The sequence below is a fragment of the Jaculus jaculus genome, chromosome 16 (genome assembly GCF_020740685.1).
Source record: "Jaculus jaculus isolate mJacJac1 chromosome 16, mJacJac1.mat.Y.cur, whole genome shotgun sequence".
NCBI lineage: Eukaryota > Metazoa > Chordata > Mammalia > Rodentia > Dipodidae > Jaculus > Jaculus jaculus.
In genome coordinates this window covers 9,622,786-9,646,064 of record NC_059117.1, presented here as the reverse complement: position 1 = coordinate 9,646,064, position 23,279 = coordinate 9,622,786, and the positions used below count along the sequence as shown (strand labels likewise).

Genomic DNA, 23,279 nt, shown 5'->3' with positions numbered 1-23,279 from the left:
TGCTCCGTGTGAGGCAGTGCACAGCCTCCAACAATTCACTTAGGCTGAGAAGATACAAAACACTACGTCAAACCAGCTACATACAAAATTGTGAATCAGAATCAAGCCTTTATCTCTCTTAAATAAAAGGCATACTTATAAATATGAAATACACACGCTAGCTGTCTACTGGAAAGGCATGAGAAAGGGACTATGCACTGTGGGGGACTGGTCTATGTAAACAGAAAAGAAAAAAAAAGAAATCCTAGAATTTTTTTTTTGTTTTTTTAAAATTTTTTAATTTTTTTTGTGTGTAATGATTTGACCTTAGACAAGTGATGAGGAAAAAGCTATCATGGTATTCGTTATCATTTCCTAAAGGTGAAGATTAGAAAGCTGCTGCCAGGCATGAACTTGAGAATTACCTCATTGTCAATTGTTTGAATGATTAACTGGCTGTGGAAGGAAGAGAAATGAAATCGAGCACTTATGCTGAAGAACATGTTTTACTAAAAATTCTTCATTTGTGTAGGAGATATTTCATGGAAACATGGGGAATGTGGTCTGTAAACTACAATGTTCCTATTCTGTGGACTGACTCGCTGCTGCGCTGCCCCCCTGAACTGCCCCTTCGCGTCTCTCCTCAACACCACCAACTGCAGGACACACCGAAGCAGCTGCCCCGGGAGCGCTTCAGTGGGTCCGGCCGGGGCCTCCAGCGCAGCACAGGTCCAGAAGGGCTGGTCAGACGGGGTGTCAGCAAAGGCAAGCTTCCTCTCACCACAGTTGCCTAGACTTGGCAAGGGAGTCCTGTCTGCTGCAGGGGTCAGGGTAAAGAAATGGCCACCATCATGCTTGATAACTCACAAAGGGGACCCAGCAAAGGGCCTTCCATGGGGCTCAGAGGACCCAATGACATCTCAAGCCACCATCCAATTCCTCTCCTAGAGAGGAAGAAAGTGTTATGCTGCCAAATTGCCAATGCTTACAGCTACTATGAGGTACTTATCACCCCAAGCCAGAGGATGGGAACATCCTGCTTCTTCTGGCTTGTGGGGTTTTCAGCAAGGTGGGGAGGCCATCAGACAAAACCTTTAAATGTCAGCTTGTGTGTGTGCCTTTTGCAGCGTTTCTTGTCTTTATCACCATGGACAGCTAGGGTGACAGCGCACAAAGCCAATGAGTTGCCACCTTCTGTTCAGATACCGTAACCCCCGTGGAGAGCCGAGATGACTGGGGCCACTATGGCGGGCAAAGGCAGCGGTTGTGTTAGAACTCGAGGCAAGCAGCGCCCCACGGACTATGTGACACTCACAATGTGTACCAATGTGGCCCGAGAAGGCTGGCTCACATCAGTCTAGAGGCGAGGTCATTTAGCTTTGTTGTGTTGGGGCAAAGTGAGTTCTGTGAAGTAATAAAACTCCCCCCGTGGAGAATGAGAAGCACTGTTTATTAACAAGATGGTCAGACACCCGCACTACTACAGTAATGACTAGCAGACTACGGAAGCTTGACTCAGACCGCAAAACATGCCGTATGCTGGCCACTGTTGACACCTTTTATCTTAGGAAAAGAAAAGCTTTTCAAGTATGCTTGGGAAGGGCTGGGGTGGTCTGTAAGGTGGGAGCCAGATCCACACTGTGCCAACCTACAAAGGATTGTGAACTGCCCTCTGGAAACCTGTGGGGACCATTTTCAGTCTGCCAATTCAACACTCTTTCTGTTTTACATGATTTGAAAGCCACATCCCCTGCTACCATAGGCTGAATACAACGTTGACAACAAAGAAGGAGTGCAAAAAAGTGATCAATACAAAAAAGTAAACATCTCAGTTTGTCAAGATTATTCCAGGGCAAGAGTTCATTTCCAATCACTTCTCTGCGGTTCTCGTTCTAATGGCCCAGCCGAGATGGTCAGTCCAGCTTCTTCCCATGCCTGTGCCAGATCTTTCATGCCTCCCCAATTTGGCTGGCACACAGGGAGGCATCTGCAGCAGCCAATCTTCACAAAGTCCAACAACCTAGTTGATTCTGGTTGGTGGGTACCGAACGAAGCCATGTTGGTCTAAGTCCCTGGGTGAGAATAGATGTGAGTCTCACCCTCGTGCAAGCCTTTCCTCTCCATTCCAGTGTTGCTGCCTCGGCCGAGGACAACGAAATCATAAGGCCACGCGGATGCAGTGGTGCTTCAGCTTGCAGGGAAGGACTCCCTTGTTGAGCTGGTAGAAGTCAACCAGCTGGATCAGGTCGGAGAACTTGGTGTTCCCGTCGTCCAAGCTGAAGAATGTCTGCCCCTCATCCTCACACTGCAAGCACAAAAAACTCTTGTGTTAGTGGACCTGACCCTGGCGAGCAACCTGAGACCTACGGTCAGAAGCAGCTTTGTATGCTCGTGGTTCTGTCCCTGAGGGACACAAAAAGGCAGCAATGTGGGTCGGAAAATGCAGGAGGCTGGGACATCAGGTATCTGTACATTGTTGTGTAACAGTGAGCAAGGGGCAAAAGCTTCCTGAGGTAGTCATGAAGAAGGGCTTTGAGCTGATCCTCACTCACTAGGCTCGGGAGGCTAAGTTTGCCAGCCGACCTGGGTGTCCACTAAACACAAACATGCTTCGTGGACAGTCACATGTCTAGGTTCTCACTACAGGGCCCAGCAATCTCCTGATGCCCCTGATGCTTGCTTGGCTCCATTACTACAAGGATCATGTGGGCAAAGCGATTTCCCAGGTACTAGGACTACTTGGTTCTACTGCAATGAAATTAGAGGACTTTGTAGTATTTCCAGGAAAACAATTACATCCTTTTTATTTTTATTTATTTACTTCTTTTTTTTTTTTTGAGGCAGGGTCTCATTGTAGCTGAGGCTGACCTGGAATTTCCTATGTAGCCTCAGGGTGGCCTCGAACTCGGTGATCTTCCTACCTCTGCCTCCTGAGTGCTGAGATTAAAAGTGTGCACCACCACAAGTGGCTAAGAGTTATATTCTTTTTCTTTCTTTCTGGTATTTTTTGTTTGGTTTTCTTTCTTCTTTCTTTTCTTTTCTTTTTATTTTTTTCATGCTCTAGCCCAGGTTGACCTGGATTTTACTACGTAGTCACAGGGTGCCCTCAAACCTATGGCGATATACCTCCCAAGTGTTGACTTTAAAGGGGTGTGGTGCCACACCTGGCTATTAAGAATCATATTCTTAAATCTACTTCAACACACTGAGTTTAAGTCCAGTGACAACTGTCCCCAATGGGAAAGCCACTCTTCTGTACACATGGACAAAGGAAATTCTAAACCTTGGTTGATTAACACATGTACTTCTGACCTTGAAAACAGTCTGTGTTCAAGGACAGAGGCTGCAATCTTGCTACTTGGAGGGGTGAGGGTTGAAGGAGTTAAAGTACACATAATGGCCACTATTGAAGATTTATTCATTTTACAGTTTATGCTGACGGAGTCCAAAAGTCTGTGCTAATAACATAATACAGTGGGCTGCAAAGCAACATTTGCTCTTGAATGATAGCTCTAATTTTGCACACGTCTACTGGAGGCACAAAGCCAGAGCTCCACGAGGTTCCAGTAATGTCCCTGCTGGGGGGACAGGCAAGCACCCATTTTCTTCACTCTAGCAGCGAGATGGGACTGTTTGGCATGCTACTTCTCCCTAGTTTGTGAACACTCCCCCAGGCAGCCTCTGTATCTGCACCCCTTCCTAGCCCACAACTTCCAGTCACCACATGATTCTTGGAACTGCAGCCTAAGGTTTAGGGAGCATGTATTCATGGAAAACCCCAGGTTCAACTATGTGAAACATGGACCTAATTACTTCCAGCCCTCTTGAGGCTTTTACCCTGTTCATGTACAAACGGAGTCTCTGAGAAGTAGAATTTGAACTTAGGCATACTGCAGGGAGAGTTAAACCACACTGGACAGTCTAACAATAATTGCAGTGTGGAATGGAGGGAGGGAGGGAAAATGGCTGATGAAAGTATTCTATAATGATACAGTGGAACTGTCCAAGGACCAGGAGGAAGAAGGAACACAGCTTCTTCTCAAGCAGGACTGTTCCTAAGCTTAAAGCAGCTAATGTCAAACTTGCTGTACACGTCCAGTCTTCTACCTGCAAATCTACCTCTGCGTGTGCAGGTGTGATTGCCTCCACACCTCCACCTTCTGACCGAGACCCTGCTAGTCGGGTGGAACTGAAAGATCTCAGAACAGCACCATCACTTTCAACAACACTTCTAGAGAAACAGTGTTTGTAAGTCCCAGGAACAAACCCTCCTAGAGACTTTTGAAAGCTGCTTACCAGTGAGCTGGGAGTTGTTATAGTCTTGTTATTTTATTACTTGAAAATTACGTTAGAAATAGAACCAGAAATCTCAAAAGGAAAGACTGGCTTGAAAATACAAGTACTTACAGGTAGGATCTGAAAATTTTTAATTTTCTGGTGATGACACAGTGTGAGTACAAACGCCTTTGGGTTACTCTGGCTGTCACGGAGGAGGAAAAGCCTGAGGAATAGAAAACCAGAAATTGTTAACTAATTTTAAAATCCAAAGTGAAATAAGTATGTATGCATGTAAACGCAGGCAAGCACGCTTACACACATGCACACTCACTGAACTGGCCTCACAAAATGGGCTTGAAGCAATGGTAAGTGGTGTTTGGGCCTTTGAGTGGCGTTCCCTGGTGGCAGCAGCAGCTACAGCACTCAGAAGGTAATTTAAACAGGCCACTCTCCACGGAAGAGAATATGGCTGACTCCAGGGCTGATGTAGGGAAAATTTACAAGGGTGAAGCTAGATTGTTTTGTGCTAGAAAGTCAGGAAGGGCTCAGACAGTCATGGGGATGTGTCAAAACCATCCACAATGTAGCCTTGCTCAATCTGGGTGCCAAGATAAATCACAGATGCAATGGGTTATAACCCATAATACAGTAGGAATCCATGACTAAACACAGGCATTAAAAAATAAATGAGTAAATCAATCAGGGAAAATAATAAGCCTGACCTTGGAGAATATCAATGATATAAATCAAGGAGCGTTGGACTCTATCTGGTAATGACCTTGGTAGCAACTGGTTAAGACTTAATGGCTGCTGAAACCAGCAGATGAGGGTTTGGCAAGAAACGGAGCAGTGCGCACCTCAGTGCCCTGCGTGTAATATTTCTTTGATAAGACTACTCAACTTTATGGTACAGGAACCAGGTTGAAACCACCTTCATCCAATGTTCAAATCAGTGCAAGGATGGGGCAAGTGGACCTCATGTATCTCTGGTCAGGGTGTGTCCAGGAGGCTGCCACATTATTTCTCCACATGCTCCAAAATGCCCATGCCAACTCTAGTCATGAGACACAGCCTGGAGCAAAGCCAGTCACCATCTGGAGGAACTGGCCTCTGCTCCTAACAGGTGATAACCGTGAAGCATGCTGGGATGGAAGAAAGAGCCCAGGAGTGTACACGTTTTCCTTTTGCTATGAAGGAAACCACGAGGAGCACTGGGAGGTGTGAGTAAGTGTGCGGAGCAGGTAACAGAACTGTACCAATGTTAGTGTGATTGCATAAGAGAGCTCCTGAGTTTTTAGAACTTTCACACAGAAATAGCTTGGAACAAAGGAACATCAAGCTATAGCGCTTTGCGAATGAAATAGACTACGGCATAAAAATAACTTCAAGAAGGAGTAAAACCTGCCTGGGGCTTTTTCTGGATTTTAGAGGCTGTGCCTTTACCATAACGGCCACAGCCTGTCCTACGTGCTGTGTCCACACCTGCAGCAGACCTGTCCGTGTCCCGGGCCTAGGGTGGGGATCTCCTGGGCCACGGGACAAGGAGCAACGGTGACGTAAGCACTTGCTGGTGCTGCTGTTTGCCCCTGTGCTCTCTTGCTGCTCGTTCGCGGTTGCCCTCAAGCGAGCCACTGCACGGTGACTGCACGCCCACCGGCTGTGTGCCTTTTCCCAAGAATCCTGTCACTCTGGCTAATGGCTGCCACCATCCACCACCCACTAGTGAATGAAGCCATGTCAAGTCCAGCCTCGCTGTGCTGATCCAGGGGCAATGGTCAAATACTCACAACTGTGAGGGAGTCTAAGCCATAGCAGGTTGTGGCTGTTTGTTCTTAGTGAAAGGCAACTGAAATAAAGTGCACTAGCCCTTTGTTATTGCTGCTTGCTTTCTTCTTTCCCTTCCTTCCTTCCTTTTTTTTGAGTCTTACTCTTTCTTACACTGGTCCTCACTCTGTAGCCCAGGCTGACTTTACACTGAGAGCAACCCCCAGCTTCCCAAGTGCTGGATTAAAGGTGTGTGCCACCGTCCCTGGCTTGTCTATTTCTTTTTAATTGTTTAACTTTTAAGGGGGTGGGGGAAGAATTCACTTCTAGATGCAGCCTTTACAAGAATGGGTCAGAAATGCCTCTGCTCTGCTCCTAACTGGGCAAACAAAGCCAGTATACGTCACCTCTGAGCTAGATGGACTCCTCGGTAAACTGAGGGTGAAACTACTGTCTGCTCTTCAGGGGTGTGTGAGGAACAAAGTAGAACCTGCCGACAGCACACAGACCTCAGCAGATGAGAACTCCTGTCGGGGGAGCTCCTTACCCGTCCACAAGACCTTGCTGCTTGATGATTCTGTGCGACTCCTCCCGGGAGATGCGGCCATGAAACCAGTGCTGAGTTCTGTGAATCACTGTGGGGAAGGAGGAGCACTGGTAAGTAGTTTGTGGTCCCTCTGCACAAAACCTTCTCAAGAGAGTAAGTCTGACAAACTTGGTGCCCAGCTGTAGCAGCATGGTGCCCTCCTCCTGGGCACACTGCAAAGTACAGGAAGGCATAGAGGGCCAGCCTGATCTACTTCATACACAATAGCACGTTTGTATAACAACACGTACAACCCGCCACATTTACCTGAACTCAGAGTAGAAGGATGGAGAGGGCTTTGGCTACCCAGGATATTCATCCTTGTGCTACGCTTCTGCAAGAGAAATGTCTGGGTCAGGTCTGAAGAGCACAAACTGACACACAAGTCACCCACACCTAACCTCGGGTCAGCTGGCTGGGCAGGGAGCTGAGAAGCCACCCTCTGACCAGTGAGCCTGAGGTGTTTACTGGTTGTGGTGATTAAATACAAATGCAAAAACATCCTGGTGAATTTCTAGCCACCCCAGCCCCAAAGCAGAGTCACATTTCCCACCCGGAGAGCCACAAGAGCGACTGCAAAGAGCCTCGGCAGAAAGGCAGGGCTTCTGCCAAAGCCAGTCAGGTCTGAGCCCGGCCTCCCGACCCTGCCCTGTGGACCTCTGCCTTTCCCCACACTACAGTGAAGGACTGGAAATGCCTTCCAAGAGCCCTGGGCCAGTGTTTGGAACATGATTTTTACATCTCAGGAAAAGAAAGAGAAATGGGTGGGAATCCCTCCATCCACAGAGTCAAGACCTAAGTCTTGCCATTTAAATAACTGTCCTCTGTGGAGTCCAGTCAGGCCTGGCTGGCTCTGCGCCCTCCACAGACAGCCACTGATGGCTTATCAACAGGAAAAGCTCTATACATGAACCAAAGAGAGCCGAGAGCAGAGGACTGTTCTCCTCCTGTCCTCTCCCTGACAGCCAGTGGCCAGCGGGGGCAGGAGGGACGACGTGGAGGGCCACAGGGACCCAGCAGCCGCCTCCACCCGAACACCCGCCGAGCCATTTGTTCTGGGAGAAGCCGAGTGTATGTGTGTAACCAGCCACAGAAAGACCGGGACTGGCATCTTACCCTCCAGGCATGGCCCTCTTCCAGAGCAGCGCTCTGGGCTTCAGCTGGGTTCTCTATCACTCTTCCTGTTTGTCCAGAAAAATCCATCGCCACAAGGGAGTTCTCGGAGACACTGCGCTGCAAAGGAAAGAACACAAGTTCTAAGGGGCAGGGAAATCAGCCCTGGCCTCACGCTGAGGAAGCCAGCATGGACCAATCAGAACGATGCTGAGGAGCAGGCCACAGAGGCCCTTGTTCCCCATTCCAGGTTGAAAATTCATTGGTTAGAAGGACGTGGCACTAAAAGTGGCTTTGGTTTTTTTTTTCCCTGAGCAGAGGCAGCCCTGGGAGCCAGTAGGATTTGTACTGAACTGCCATTCCAGCCTGTTCAAACAAAAACAAGAAATAACAAAGACAGATGCAAGTCTTATCTTCAGTGCAGATCACACTCCTGGATTGTCAGCTCAGGGACGCAGGCACCAGATCTCCTATGCATCATCTGCCATCTCCTAAGAACAGACCCTGTAGCATCTTTAGGACTGTATTTTGAGAGGACAGTGTGCTTCTATGGGCAGCAGACTGGACACAGGTGTGGTCAGCTTTAAGCACAATAGGAAACAGCACCTGTAAGGCCCACAGCTTGAAAGAGCTAAAGCCCAAGAGAAGAGAGACAGAGCTAAAGGCTGTGCCATCAATTGTGTACAGGCAAAGAGAAGCATCTATGTAAACAATTCTGCAAGGAGGCTGCTGGGGAGAGGCATGGCAGGGAAACTGCCTCCCTGAGTGTCACAGTACGAGACTGCAATCCCTCTTCTAAATGGACAGTGAGCTGAGGTGCCCGCAGCACCAGCGAGACTGCAATCCCTCTTCTAGAATGGACAGTGAGCTGAGGTGCCCACAGCACACAGCGAGACTGCAATCCCTCTTCTAGAATGGACAGTGAGCTGAGGTGCCCGCAGTACACAGCGAGACTGCAATCCCTCTTCTAGAATGGACAGTGAGCTGAGGTGCCCACAGCACACAGCGAGACTGCAATCCCTCTTCTAGAATGGACAGTGAGCTGAGGTGCCCACAGCACACAGCAAGACTGCAGTCCCTCTTCTAAATGGACAGTGAGCTGAGGTGCCCGCAGTACCCAGTGAGACTGCAATCCCTCTTCTAAATGGACAGTGAGCTGAGGTGCCCGCAGCACACAGCGAGACTGCAATCCCTCTTCTAGAATGGACAGTGAGCTGAGGTGCCCGCAGCACACAGCGAGACTGCAATCCCTCTTCTAGAATGGACAGTGAGCTGAGGTGCCCGCAGCACCAGCGAGACTGCAATCCCTCTTCTAGAATGGACAGTGAGCTGAGGTGCCCGCAGCACACAGCGAGACTGCAATCCCTCTTCTAGAATGGACAGTGAGCTGAGGTGCCCACAGCACACAGCGAGACTGCAATCCCTCTTCTAGAATGGACAGTGAGCTGAGGTGCCCACAGCACACAGCAAGACTGCAGTCCCTCTTCTAAATGGACAGTGAGCTGAGGTGCCCGCAGTACCCAGTGAGACTGCAATCCCTCTTCTAAATGGACAGTGAGCTGAGGTGCCCGCAGCACACAGCGAGACTGCAGTCCCTCTTCTAAATGGACAGTGAGCTGAGGTGCCCGCAGCACACAGCGAGACTGCAGTCCCTCTTCTAAATGGACAGTGAGCTGAGGTGCCCGCAGTACACAGCGAGACTGCAATCCCTCTTCTAGAATGGACAGTGAGCTGAGGTGCCCGCAGCACACAGCGAGACTGCAATCCCTCTTCTAGAATGGACAGTGAGCTGAGGTGCCCGCAGCACACAGCGAGACTGCAATCCCTCTTCTAGAATGGACAGTGAGCTGAGGTGCCCGCAGCACACAGCAAGACTGCAATCCCTCTTCTAGAATGGACAGTGAGCTGAGGTGCCCACAGCACACAGCAAGACTGCAATCCCTCTTCTAGAATGGACAGTGAGCTGAGGTGCCCGCAGTACACAGCGAGACTGCAATCCCTCTTCTAGAATGGACAGTGAGCTGAGGTGCCCGCAGCACACAGCAAGACTGCAATCCCTCTTCTAGAATGGACAGTGAGCTGAGGTGCCCACAGCACACAGCAAGACTGCAATCCCTCTTCTAGAATGGACAGTGAGCTGAGGTGCCCGCAGCACACAGCGAGACTGCAATCCCTCTTCTAAATGGACAGTGAGCTGAGGTGCCCGCAGTACACAGCGAGACTGCAATCCCTCTTCTAGAATGGACAGTGAGCTGAGGTGCCCACAGCACACAGCGAGACTGCAATCCCTCTTCTAGAATGGACAGTGAGCTGAGGTGCCCACAGCACACAGCAAGACTGCAATCCCTCTTCTAGAATGGACAGTGAGCTGAGGTGCCCGCAGCACACAGCAAGACTGCAATCCCTCTTCTAGAATGGACAGTGAGCTGAGGTGCCCACAGCACACAGCAAGACTGCAATCCCTCTTCTAGAATGGACAGTGAGCTGAGGTGCCCGCAGCACACAGCGAGACTGCAATCCCTCTTCTAAATGGACAGTGAGCTGAGGTGCCCGCAGTACACAGCGAGACTGCAATCCCTCTTCTAGAATGGACAGTGAGCTGAGGTGCCCACAGCACACAGCGAGACTGCAATCCCTCTTCTAGAATGGACAGTGAGCTGAGGTGCCCACAGCACACAGCAAGACTGCAATCCCTCTTCTAGAATGGACAGTGAGCTGAGGTGCCCGCAGCACCCAGTGCAGTGGCAGCAAAGAGGCACGTGACTGTGGAGGGCTACGCCTCTACTTACCACAGGTGTGGAGAAGGGAGACAGCAAGGCCTTCCTCTGCTGAGGGATGCGATAGTTCTGGTAGAGAAGCATTCCATACTGGAAAGGAAAGGTCAGAATCAGAGCCAGCACCCCAAGGGTTCCCGAGGCCCCATCACACAGCAAACTCCACAGCTGGGAAGATTAGTGTTAAGTACGGAAGAGTGAACAAAGCGCTGCTAAAAGCCCTTTGAGCTAAACGCACTCAAGATGGGATCCTTCCTTCAGTGGGGCCTCAGCACACCTGTTACCCTAGACAGGGGTGGCAATGATTTGTCTGGGAATGTTGGGGAGAGGAACAAATAGGCAGTGACAGATGTGACAATGGTAAGACCAGAACAATTAAGTTGACTGAATCCTGCTGTGGCCTAAGTACTGTACTAAGTGGTTTATTTCACTTAGTTCTCTTTATGTGCTACAGACTATTACTGTGTCTATTTTACAGATAATAGAACCAAAACAGAGAAATAAAGTAAGTAATTAAATGTGGTGGGCAAGTAAGGATTCAGGGTTCCCATGTGCACAGCCTGTTCTAAAGTCACTTCCTCCCAATTGATACTCAATGACTATTGACTCAATATACCCACTTGGAAGATTTAAAGCAACAATGTGCCAGGAAGAGGAAATGAAGTTTTCAAGGGGATGTATCCATGGTTCTAGCTCTTGGTCCATCAGTGTGCACTCATTTCGAAAGTATCCACACAACAAGAGTGTCTGGCATGGAAATAATTGCAGTAGAGAATGTTCTATTGACGTTGTTACATGAATGGTAAGATTCCCATAAAAGACCCTAATCTGGGTCTCTAGGTGAGCATTTCCATTTCTAGGCTCCACCTGCTATACAGGAGCTCTGTAATCTTTCTTTTTCGTAAGCTCTATCTCTATAAATCTTATAATAAAATCTAAATTTTATCCTCTAGTCTGTGGCTTCCAATCATCAAAATTTGTTAGCCAAGAAACACAGAGGACACTAATTTAGTGAAAGCTTGTGTGGCTGTCAGTGCCCAGCATCCTAGCTCCTGAGTTATTGCCCATTTAAGAGCCAAGAAAGACTCTGATGCTCTAAAAGACACTCCCGAATTCCCTTATCACTAACCCCAGAGGAGAAGGAATGACGGGGTCAGGAGCACGTTTTGACTGTTACAAGTTGAGGTGGGATGTCAGGGCCAGTACCAAGTTACGACTGTTACAAGCCAATGATAATGGGAGATGCTTGCAAATTAGTTACATATTATTTTACCAAACACTTAAATATTATTTATTTATTTGAAAGAGGGAGAGAAAATGAGGAAGAAGAGACGGAGAGAGAGAGAGAGACAGACAGAACGGGTGTTCCAGGGCTTCCAGCCACTGCAAACGAACTCTAGATGCATGTGCCATCTTGTGCATCTGCCTTACATACATGGGTCCTGCAGGACTGAACTTGGGTCCCTATTAGGCTTTGCAGGCAAGTGCTATCTGCTAAGCCATCTCTCCAGCCCTGCCAAGTCTTTTATCTCTTCAACATACTGGACAATTACATTAGATTTTGCTTGAAAGGGAGAATTCTGCTGTGAAAATACTTTGAGATTAACCAGATTTGAAAGATCAACTTGCAGTGAAGAGGACAGAGAAAGGTCTAGATTAATGATGCCTATACTTTCAGATTTCATTAAAACACTGATTTTTGGAGAGGAAAATAGCTGTGAATATGAGGGTTTTTTTTACAACTAGTTTGTTAAGTGAAATAGTAACACATACATAAAAATTAACCTGAAGCTTCCACTCAGTATTAAATAATATTTTATAAAATAAATATTTAAAACATGAACTAGTATAGTGCACATAATCTGGGGCAGGAGAACTAAAGAGAGATGCACCCGCACCATGAACACATCAGCTTCCCTTCCAGCCTTCTGCGCTGGTCTGTCTGCTTCATTCTGCCAGAGACCAGAGATACTTCTTTTCACTGACTCACTTGTCAGAGGACTGGCTGTGGTGCCATAGGTGTGCACATGGGCAGGAGTGTGGGCATGCGGGCACCAGCTGGGAAGGAGGGGCTGAGGGTGCTTGTCAGCAGCCCACTGTGATTTGCAGAGTCCTTCTGCCTCAGGTATGCTTAGTCCCCTCCGACCCTGAGGCCTCATTACCATCACCTGTCCTAAAGCCTGAGACAGGGGCCCATGGTAAGTACTCAGCACACGTACCCAAGCACTTGTGACTATGTGGCTTTGTCCTGCACCACTTTCTCACTGCTCTGAGATGACTTTAGTGCCTGCATTTAGAATGTGCTTTTGAACAGAAAGAGAAGAGCTCTCATTTCTTAAAGAGCTATGGGGTGTTCTCAGAGCCAGCTGACATCCTGTCACTTATATAAACCTTAAACCTGGCTTAGAAACAAGAGAAATGTATTGCTAGAGTAAATTCCTTACCCCTAGTGCCCAAGGGCCATATAGCAATGGATTGTCTTGGTTGTCTGCACTGGTTGGGGTGATCTTGTATGCACAGACCAGGAACACTGCTCAGTGTCCTATAATGCAAGAACCCCTTTCTGCCAACAAGGAAGCAATGCTCATTACATGTTAAGAGAGAACCCGGCTCCATTCTTCAATGAAGTCCTCTGTTAAGGCTGGGCTTAGGAGAATGTGTAACTACACTTAATGAATAAAATTCTGGGGTTGAAGAGTGGAAACAACCCAGGCATTTTTGTGCCAGGACAGACCTACATCGATAGGTGCCTGTTCTTGAGGATATGTGGCCACTACAGCCCATGAGCCACATCCACATACCTTGAGGAGCCTGAAAGCTGTCATCCAGCATGCGCGGATTTGCTCATCTTCTGCGCAAAGCAGTCTCAGCTCTTTAGTTTCAGTCTTAACTTTGTTTGGCTAGAAGAGGTGAAACAACAATCTGATCAGTGCCACAGTGGGGAGGAAGCATGAGAATGTCTACAGGAGGGTCGCACTGCACTTGAACTGAAGATAATCAGCCACATGACACTCCAGTGGGAACTTGTTCCTTGAAATTGCTCTTCCTTAACTGGGAATGCCGGTGGAGACACAGCAAAATAAACCATCACAAGGTGGTGAACATGGTAAGTGTAACTGGGAAGGAGGATGAAGTCCAGTGGCATGGGGAGGATGTGGGAAGCCACAAGGACAACTGCCTCCTGAGTTACAGAGAGATTTTCAAAGCTACCAAGAGAGCTCAAGGAGGTGATGGGGAGAGGGCTCATTCAGGTTAGCTGACAGGAAGGAGCTCCTGAGGGTCTCAGGGGTACTGGAATATCTAAATAATAGTGATGTGGTCAATCCCACGTATACTCGTGACTCGAGGCCTACAAAGAAGGTACCACCTCATTCAGTAGCTGCAGGTGACAGACCCGGTGTCAGGACAGGGGAGTTTTCTCCTGAGCAATTTCCTCTGTTCTCTTAGTTTGAAGTCACCAAACCCGCTACCTGGTATTCTCTATCACATGCCTGATTTCCCAGGCATCTGGGCTGCTCAAGGACTGGTGAGACATGAGTACACATTAATGTCTTTGCAGAAACAAGTAAGGGTCGCCTGGCTGGCTAGCACAAGTGGTTAGAGCATTATGCTGATGAAAATAAGGCCAGCATGAAGGTGTGTTTCTGTTAAAAATTACAGATTGAGAACCAAGTACTGGCAGGAGTGGAAAGCAAGGATGTAGCTCCCAATTCCCACCCATGGGAAGTCTCCGTGGGGGGGGGGTACCTTGATGCAGAGCCCATGGTCTGTGGGTGCACCGTACTGCTTCTTCCCAGAAATCAGGGAGAAGATGTTACTCTCCTCCAGGTCAGCCAGAAGCTGCAGGTGTCTGGGTTCCTGCAAAACAGAATCCAAGTGACGTGCAGGATCACGTTGTCCAGCACAGCAAAGAGCATGGCAAAGGGCAGTGTGTGCATGACCACAGCCTTCTCCTCACTGACACGCTGGAGGCCGTGACCACGGTGTGAATGAAGTGCTGAGGAGACGGCTAAGCAGTCAGAGGTACTTGCTTGCAAAGCCTGCCAGCCTGCTTTCAATTCCCCTGCACCCACTAAAGCCAGACACAAAGTGGTGGACATATCTGGCATTTGCAATGGCATCATACCCTGGTGAGTCCATATATGTACGTATACATGTAGAATCAAATAAATAATGAAAGAAACAAAGAATTGAGGAAGTAAAGACATGCTAAATTAAGATCAGCTTCATTTAGCCCTACCTCCAAACCCACCTCTCAACTTTTCTGACACAAGCCTGCTGGAATACATTTGTATTTCAGCCAAGTGAGACAAACACCCATGACAGACATCAAGGGACAAGTAGGAGAAAGTCTGTAGCCCGCAGTCAATGCTCAGGTCGCATTCCGCAGGCAGGGCTGGTGCACCTCTTGGGTGCTGCATGGTGGCACTTCAACTGTGCCTTGTCTGTCCCCTGACCTGTTGTTCCACCCTTATCCTGAGCGCTCCCACCAAGTGCCTTCCCTGCTCAAGCTCACCAGCTCTTCGTGGCCGCAGTATACGGGGTAGGAACAAGCCACAGACAGCAGGAGTAAAGAAGCCACGTGCTGCAGGGTGTCTGAAGTTAGGTTTTTCTGCTTTTAGCAGGTTATGACCCTCTCTGAAGATGGTGCCCGTTCTTTTTAGGTCATCAGTATGGCAGCTAACTACTGATGCCCCAGAGATGCATAGGTCAGCCTGGTGCTTAGAATCCTCCCCTAGGACCCACCAGCTCCTTCTTTTCTTTCCTAGCAGGAGCAGAAGAGATTATAGCTCTTTAAAGAAATAGTTGGCTAGAGCTGGCTGGACACAACTGTGGCACGGCCACAAGAAGAGCGGGCTCCAGTGTGCCAGGAGCCCCAGAAAAGACCCACGGGTCAGCCCTGCAGTGCTTGTGCTTCCCTTCCACTCTCTACGTGGAGCGGGCACACACACGTGCATGCCACATCGAGAAACTCCCAGGAGAACGCCAGCCGGAAGCGTCAGCTGTGTGGGATAATGGGACCACCTGGCTTTATGCACGTGGCGTGATCTTTAAAACTTGCTCAAGCATGGCCAAGAGCATGCCTTTGCTCATGAACGCAGAGCAGCAGCAACCTATGGTCACAGCGAACCCCAAATTCCTGCAGTGATGAAGGCATCCACAAGGTCTGTGCCCAGCACACAGGAGGGGTCATGGGCTGGGCAGGCCATGGATACAGGAATGATGTGACTTAGTGGTACCTACGTCTACGTCACCACATAGTTTACAAGCCAGGGTACACTGCTAATACCGAGTTCAGCTATTAAATGAACAGCTCATCAGTCAATCAGCATGAACCTGGAGGAAGCTCAGCTCAGGCACCAGCGGGATCAGCGCTGGCCTGGAGGAGGGTTGACTACTCACTTTGGAGGTTCCCTTTGTGGAGCAATAAAGGCCAGATCTACGTAAGCACACATACAGCTTCTTCCATGACTTTCTTCCCATCTCCTTCACATGCAAAAATCCTTGGATTTCAGGACAGCTACTGGAGTTCAGAAAATTCTATGGAAAAGAAAAAAAGTTAACAATCAGACAGGACTCATAAAATAAAGCATTTACATTATTCCACATAGCTGACATTTTCTGAATTTTCAAAACACTTTTTGGTGGTCAGAGCTTTATCCTTTCAAAAGTTTTACAATCACTGAGCTGGAGAGATGGCTTAGCGGTTAAGCGCTTGCCTGTGAAGCCTAAGGACCCCGGATCGAGGCTCAGTTCCCCAGGTCCCACGTTAGCCAGATGCACAAGGGGGCGCACGCATCTGGAGTTCGTTTGCAGAGGCTGGAAGCCCTGGCGCGCCCACTCCCTCTCTCTCCCTCTATCTGTCTTTCTCTCTGTGTCTGTCACTCTCAAATAAATAAATAAATAATTTAAAAAAAAAGTCTTACAATCACGATCAGACTGTTGCTACACAGAACAAAACTAGTACTGAAGCAGGCACAGCACAGATCCCCACAGTGGGAACTCACGATGCCACACGACTCCTTATAAGACAGAGTATTTATGGATTTTGCTCCCTCTTCAAAATTTCCAAGAAATGTCTGGTCATCAGAGCTAAGGAAGTAGAGCTAAGACGACTGCCTATGGGCACAGAGGGCAGAGCGAGCACCGAGCTGCCCACTTACGTGCCCCCTCAATGCAGAAGCGCAGCAAAGCTGTCTCTGTATGGGAAGTGCTGGGACACCATGGTGACCGCCCACTCACCATACCAGCTAACTTCTTGTACAGGTAGCCTTACAAGCAAAGGTTAAGAACAAACAAATGACAGCTCACATTTTTTTTTATGGGAAGAAGCCAAGAGCCAGGTCACAACAAAGTGCAGAGGTGACATTAGTGGGGAACTGGCTGAGGAACACCCCAGCTCCCCCTCACAGGTGGGAATGCCAAGGCAGAAAGAGTCCTGGGCAGTGGGCTCCCATTCCCTTATCATAATAGACCATGGTACATCCTTACAGAGAACACCAATTTCCTCCAAGTCAAGACACTGGAAGAGCAATTTGCATCCTATTGTTTGCCTGTGTGTGGAGGGAAACTGAGGGTGGACATTTCTTGTCAGAACACATGGGCACGGCAGCTGGCTCTGTGGGCATGTGTGTGGAGGGCGGGACTTCTAAGGGGTTGATAGAACTGAACACGGATGCTCTTTTCTTTTGGATGGTAGGAAGAAATTTGTGCTCAACAAAGCAGGAAAGAAGGGCCCAGGAGCAAAAATGAGCTGCTGCAGGCTGCTGTGGAGATGGGCTTCCTCACTCGGACCCTGCATGCAGCCGGGCGCGTGTGCGCAGCTGCCACACTCGCTTCCCTTCCCAGCCCTCAAGAAGAAGGTGGCTGCACACCGCACAAGCGCCCTTGGCAGCTCTGTCCCTCGGAAGGAAAGGGAAGGGCTAGGTTTTCCTGGGACGCATTTTAGCAAGCAGAGGATGATTAAAGCAGGTTTCCTTAACACAGAGTAAGTTACTTTTTTTGTTTGTTTTTGGGGTAGGATACCCTGGAACTCACTCTGTAGTTCCAGGCTGGCCTCAAACTCACAGTGATCCTCCCGTCTCTGCCTCCTGAGTACTGGGATTTAAGGCGTGCGCCACCACGCACGGCTTTAGCTACTGTTCAAGGGACTTTGTGATAACTCAGTCACTTTTTACTATGAAAAAAATCCAGTAGTTTGGCTTTTCCATCTTGTCCTCCTGCTCGCACTGAGGTGCCAATGCTACAACCGCTTCTAAGTGAGAGCAAGTTGGTCCTGTGTGTGACTGCTTAGTTTGCTTTCAAAGAGCCTGGCTACATACCCATCTCTTATGAGTACATTTGTTTCCAGTTACTCTAAACCCTGCTAGCGGCCAAGGTTATCATGTGATTGAAAGCACACTAATGGGCCACCGCCATAGTTCCAAGAGGACTTTTCTCTATAAACTAGTTCAGCAGAGATTCTATTTTTGCAGTACCTGCAAAAGCTGAGTCTGACCACCATTGGACTGTTGGCACCAAGTCACCATCTGCTCTGGGAAGAAGTTCTAAGGAAACACAGAAAAAAGGTAAAGACTAGGAAAATCATATTTCTAGGTTTGCCAATAATAAAAATTCCCCACAGGAATGACCATGATCAGGAACATGTGTATTTTAAATGGAAGTCCTTTTTATCCTCTTATCAAAACCTTCTTTAAAACCCTATATTCAGTTATCTTACTGGGCAGATCTAGATTCTACTATGCTTAATAAAGAATTTATGATGCACACTATGGCGAAGGTAATGATTCAGTGACACAGTGTGTGGCATGAGACGATGTCCTCCTTGGGCTAGGGATGCCAAACTATGGTAAAAGACGAGTCGGGCATGCGCATCCCCAGTGCTGCAAGGAAACCAGAACCAAGAAGGAAACACTGAACAATAAGGTGAACGCAGCTGCATGTTACATTACACAGAAAGAGTAATCACATTGCTTTCTTTTCAAGAAAAAAGCAGCGAAAATATCAGAGCCAGCAACGGATGCTGGTCTCCTCCCTGAGCTGACGTCACTCAGCATGTGACTCAGGACAAAAACAAATGCTACTGAAGTCATGGGGCTCCCTCTTCTGCTTGGCCACAGGACAGACACTTCTCCCCAAAATAGGAGAGGATAGAAAAATCAATGAGCTGACGTCAGTATGACAATCATATTGATTTATCTGCTCATTCTTCAAGATAATATCTGCTATTTACAAAAAGTAATATGTTTCTTCTGTAGAGTTCATGATCAATTTGTTCCAACTTAACTGAATTTTCGAATTAACTGAAAATGCTGAGATGCTCCTCTCTTGCTTTTCCCTGTCCCTACATGAGGAAGAAGATCACCTTCATCAGTCATAGTGATGCAGACTAGTTGTGAGCAAGGACTCTCTTGTTCAAGGCAACTCAGGGTCTCAACCCCACATGCTTCTCTATAAACCTCACCTAGTCATTTGATAATCAGATATTGTTTAACCCAAGGACAAACTTGAAGATTTCAAGAATCCCAAACCCCAACCCCGAAAAGATAAGACTCACCATAGGATTCTTAAAAAACTCATACTTTGCATAATTCTTCCTGAATAAAAATTTACTTTCACTTGCCATGGTGCCCTCCACTTGGACCACCAGCTCATGGTCTTCCAAGCACCTCTCTGCAGGGGGAAGCGCCACATGTGAGACAAGGCAGCAGAAATATCAAGGCAGTTTTACAAGTTACAGACCTGACTTCCTGTTCTTTCAACACTGGGAATGAAGATGAGGTCAAGAACTAAAACTAAATTTAAATTACTCTTTCATATATTCTCTAAAACCTAAAATAGCTCTTAAAATACAGTAAAATGGATGCACAATTCAGGTTTTAATACTGACACATACATATTTCTTTTATACGAAACATCAACAACATTGAGAGGGTCAAATGATTTTGTCCTTGTATAATAAAACTTTAGCTCGTGTAGCTATCCAACTATCACGACAGGGAAAAAATTCAAAGACAAAGGAAAGGAGGGCAGGCCCTGAACAAAGAGGCTTGTGGAGAGGAGACACGGAGGAGGCCAGGCCAGGGTTTCCTGCGCCTGCCTCGGGGGATATCACAGAGCAGCCGGGACACAATGCTGACAGCCACAGAAAGTACCAACACACTTATCTTCCACTTGAAGCCATGAAATACTTGCACCAATTGGATAATAAGTGATGTCAAAGAAAACATACTACACACAGAACATTCATTGTGTATGATGTACGTGCACACACATATACACACCTCAGAATGTCTTATTGAAGTAGTCTGGAAAGTCTGGTTTATTCCCCTCATGGTTTGAACCTCTGTTTCCATGTGGAGCATGAAAAACTTAGCTTGCTTCCCACTAATTGGAACAATATGTTGGAAAAGCTACGCTTTTCTGCTATCTGACAGAAGTCACAGCCCCTCCTGTGGAGCTCCTGAAAAGCTCTGCTGAGGGGCCTGGCAACACAGGACTAACCACGGCAGACAATGGATAAACAGTGTGAACAAATCCACCGCAGGCTTAGCGTGGTTCTGATGCCAACATGGCACACACAGATTAAGGCGCGATGGAGTGGACACAGGGCAATTCTGTCCTTCCAAGCTCCTACCTCCTTTCATGCTGCCAGAACTGAGTCTCTAGAAAAGTCTCACCTGGGAGGAAAGGGACAAAGCTTAGGGAATAATCATTTCCAAGTTAAAGTGATCTCAGAATTTGGAAAAAGAATTTGTGTCCACAGAGGACAATGAAGCCATAGTCACTCCTCCTTCACAATGGGTCACAACTGTTACCAGAGGCAATTTCTGGGCTGAGTCATCCTTGGCCTGCATTTTGGTGTTACAAGAAGATGTTTTGGTACAAACACATTTAAAATCAGAATTTGTGAAAAGAAAGGGAACTTGTCCCTTGGCTTCTAGGAAGCTCACAGACCTTGAGTGAACAGCCACATCTGACACCACCAGCAAACCTGGAAGAGTTCCCACTACCCCTGTCTGGGAGAGAATTCTGCTTGTAACACTTGACTCCAAACACAGTCCTTATGTTTCTATAGGACAGAGTACAACAACTAAATATAACCTAAGCATTGACTAAAACTGTGCTGCTTGCTTAAAACAAACAAACAAACAAAAAACCCCCAAACCAAACAAAACAAAAACTCAGGCCTTTTAGGGAGAAAAGAAGGCAAAGGGTTCCATTAGGAGTGTTACCCAGAGAAAAGTGTCATATTCTGTAACAACAGAAAACAAAACAAACGTAGTAATAAAACAACAACTTACTGGTCACTGGCTTACAGAATAATTTTTTTAATCAGTTTAAGTAATAAGAAAGAAAGTAGCAGCTCCCTGAGTAAGGATAAGATGGACAGTTCTGAAGCAAAAGCTATTTTTGTTTCCAAAGAACCAGAGTCCATGGAGAGCCTCCTAAGGGCCTACTAGCTCCAACCCGGCAGGACAGCCCCTTCACTCCCTACACTGGCCTGGAAGACACAGGCTGAAGGGAAAGCACACATGGATGGGGTGAGGGTATGGAGCTGAGGAAAGATGGGAGTTGCTATGGTCTCAAATGACTGCCAAGTCAACCTAATCACCCCCAAGGAGCAGGCTTCTTTCCCTCTTGATCCCACAGGAGCCTAAGCTCTCCAGCTATGGCTTTTCAAGCTAGCCAGCCTTGGTATCCATTCCTGTTTTCTTCCTCAGGTAACAGGCTAGGTGAGCCCTTCCTCAGGGGTTCCGAGCTGATAGTCTTGGGCAGCCACCAAGTGCCCCTGGCAAATCTGTTGCCTCACGTGGCTGCCTACAAATGCCCTGAAGTTCTATGGTCCTAAGTAAAACTGGACAGCTCCTTCATTTCATGACAGTCCCAAACCACTTGTGTTCATGTGGAAGAGTGGGGACACTTTAAAGGACAGTCAAACTTTTAAAATTTCTGAAACGAAGTCCAGTACTGATATCACTAGTCTGCTCTGTAAGACACTTGAACATCAGATAACTCCGAAGTAAGACTTGAGCCCAGACGCTGTGAAGAGGCCAAGCACAGCATTTTCAAGTTCATGGGCAATGGGGTTGAGGGCAGCACACGGGCTCCTCATCTGGGCACAGGGGATCAAAAAGGGCCGGATTTCTCTTCCAGTGCCTGGTATTAGCATTCAAGACATAGGAGATGTGGGTCTCTATGTACTGTGACAGCTCACATGACTATAACAAACACAAAAGTCTTAAACAGCCTCAGCAAGCCACTGCTCCTCTTAAGTCACTGTAGCCGAATGCACAGGCCCATGGAGTTCCTCAAGTCCCTGCAACTCACAGGGCTTAGGGGACCGTCTTCCCCTTCCTGTGTCCTCTGCCAAGTTTCTCATCTTAGAGCACCTGCTCTTCACGTTTTGCCTGATACACAGGATGACCCAGGGCCTGGATGTGAGAATCCCGCACCAGTGTAGGTGGCCCTAGACAGCCAGGGATGGAATTTATCTGCAAGTCCATTTTCAAGTTCAGGAGGTGCCACAATGTTTTTCTGCTCATTTAAATTTGTATTTTGCAAAATTCCTTTAAAGAGTAAGCTTTGGACTTGCTCTCTCCACAGGCTGGGTCACAGCACTCTGTCTGCAGGTTGGGGTGCTGTCCTGCCTGGGTAGATGGAACGGCTTCATGCCGGCCCCATTCCACAGTTGAGAATTCTATTCCTGCACAGTGAAGCCTCAGGGTCCCTAGTAGGTAAGACTCATAGGAAATGTGAGCTAATTAGAAAGAGAATATTTAAAGGGACAGGCAGACTGGAGCAAGGCTGATTCTGGACTCAACTCAGAATGCAAAGCACAGATTGGACTCACCTAAGCTCACCAGCTGCTAGGAGCTTTGCTGACCAAGGACAAGGTTTCTCACTAACTTTCCAAAGTACTTCAAGTGACACGTGCCTTTCGGAGGTGACAATGGGAAGGGCCATGGCCTCCTGGCTCATAGGTATCTATCTGCCTCTGTTTACCCACTGGTAAGGAAGACAGGGAAGGGACAAATCCTACCGACCAGAGGTGTGATCTGTAGAGTAAAGCAGGGGAACCACTATTCCTGTGTCTCCATCAGTCCACTGGATGACCAGTGTTCCCATCAAGGCTCTGCTCTTCAGCTATCTTGGGGACTGTTCCCCACATTTTCCAAAGTCATTATACCTTTCTGTGTATATAAAAGATAGGATGCTCTGAATGGTCTAATATTTTAGCTACTAAGATCAACACAGTAATTAGTGTTTTGAAGGCCTCCATCTGAGGCCACATAGAGAGTAAAAGTAATGTTAAGAATGAGATCCTTATGCCCTCAGTTCTCAAGAGATTGGGGTCATACTATCCTTTAGAATCTAACAGACAGACTTGAATGCACTGTCTCTTGTCTGTGCTGCCATCCCTAGAGAAGAGGCAACACTGAACTGCCAAAGACTTGTTTACTATGGAGATAGCAATGGCTGGCAGTGAGCACAGGTGAGATCTGTCTGACTGAATGCCCAAAGGACCGAGCAGCATACCAGAGAGCAGCATCCACTATGAAGAATTTCCTCACAAGGCTATGACCCATCATTCCAAGACACGATGGACCAATGTTAAGAGGGCTACAGGGCCCTGTGAAAGGGGCCCCACAGCCCTGAAATCTTCTCAGCACTGGGACCTTCAAGATAGACTGCTGCTTGGTAATAGCATAAGTAATTTCCACCCCCCCTAGATAACAACTAATTTTTTTTTTAAATTTAAATGATGGGCTTGGGCTGTGTAC

At 47.7% G+C, this 23,279-nt stretch overlaps 1 protein-coding gene across 1 annotated transcript in view; it reads right to left on the bottom strand.

Annotated features, from left to right (window-relative positions):
- Positions 1–1,408: 1,408 nt before the first annotated feature.
- Grb10 (growth factor receptor bound protein 10) overlaps positions 1,409–23,279 on the bottom strand; it is a 117,786-nt gene continuing 95,915 nt past the window's right edge. Inside the window, exons 7-17 of the mRNA XM_045135540.1 lie at positions 19,052–19,167; positions 17,973–18,041; positions 15,898–16,035; positions 14,242–14,352; positions 13,296–13,394; positions 10,510–10,587; positions 7,724–7,840; positions 6,875–6,941; positions 6,569–6,656; positions 4,387–4,480; positions 1,409–2,284 (exon numbers count right to left, since the gene is read on the bottom strand). Coding sequence (XP_044991475.1) covers positions 2,138–2,284; positions 4,387–4,480; positions 6,569–6,656; positions 6,875–6,941; positions 7,724–7,840; positions 10,510–10,587; positions 13,296–13,394; positions 14,242–14,352; positions 15,898–16,035; positions 17,973–18,041; positions 19,052–19,167 — 1,124 coding nt within the window. The 3' untranslated portion in view covers positions 1,409–2,137. The remainder of the gene's footprint in view (positions 2,285–4,386; positions 4,481–6,568; positions 6,657–6,874; positions 6,942–7,723; positions 7,841–10,509; positions 10,588–13,295; positions 13,395–14,241; positions 14,353–15,897; positions 16,036–17,972; positions 18,042–19,051; positions 19,168–23,279) is intronic.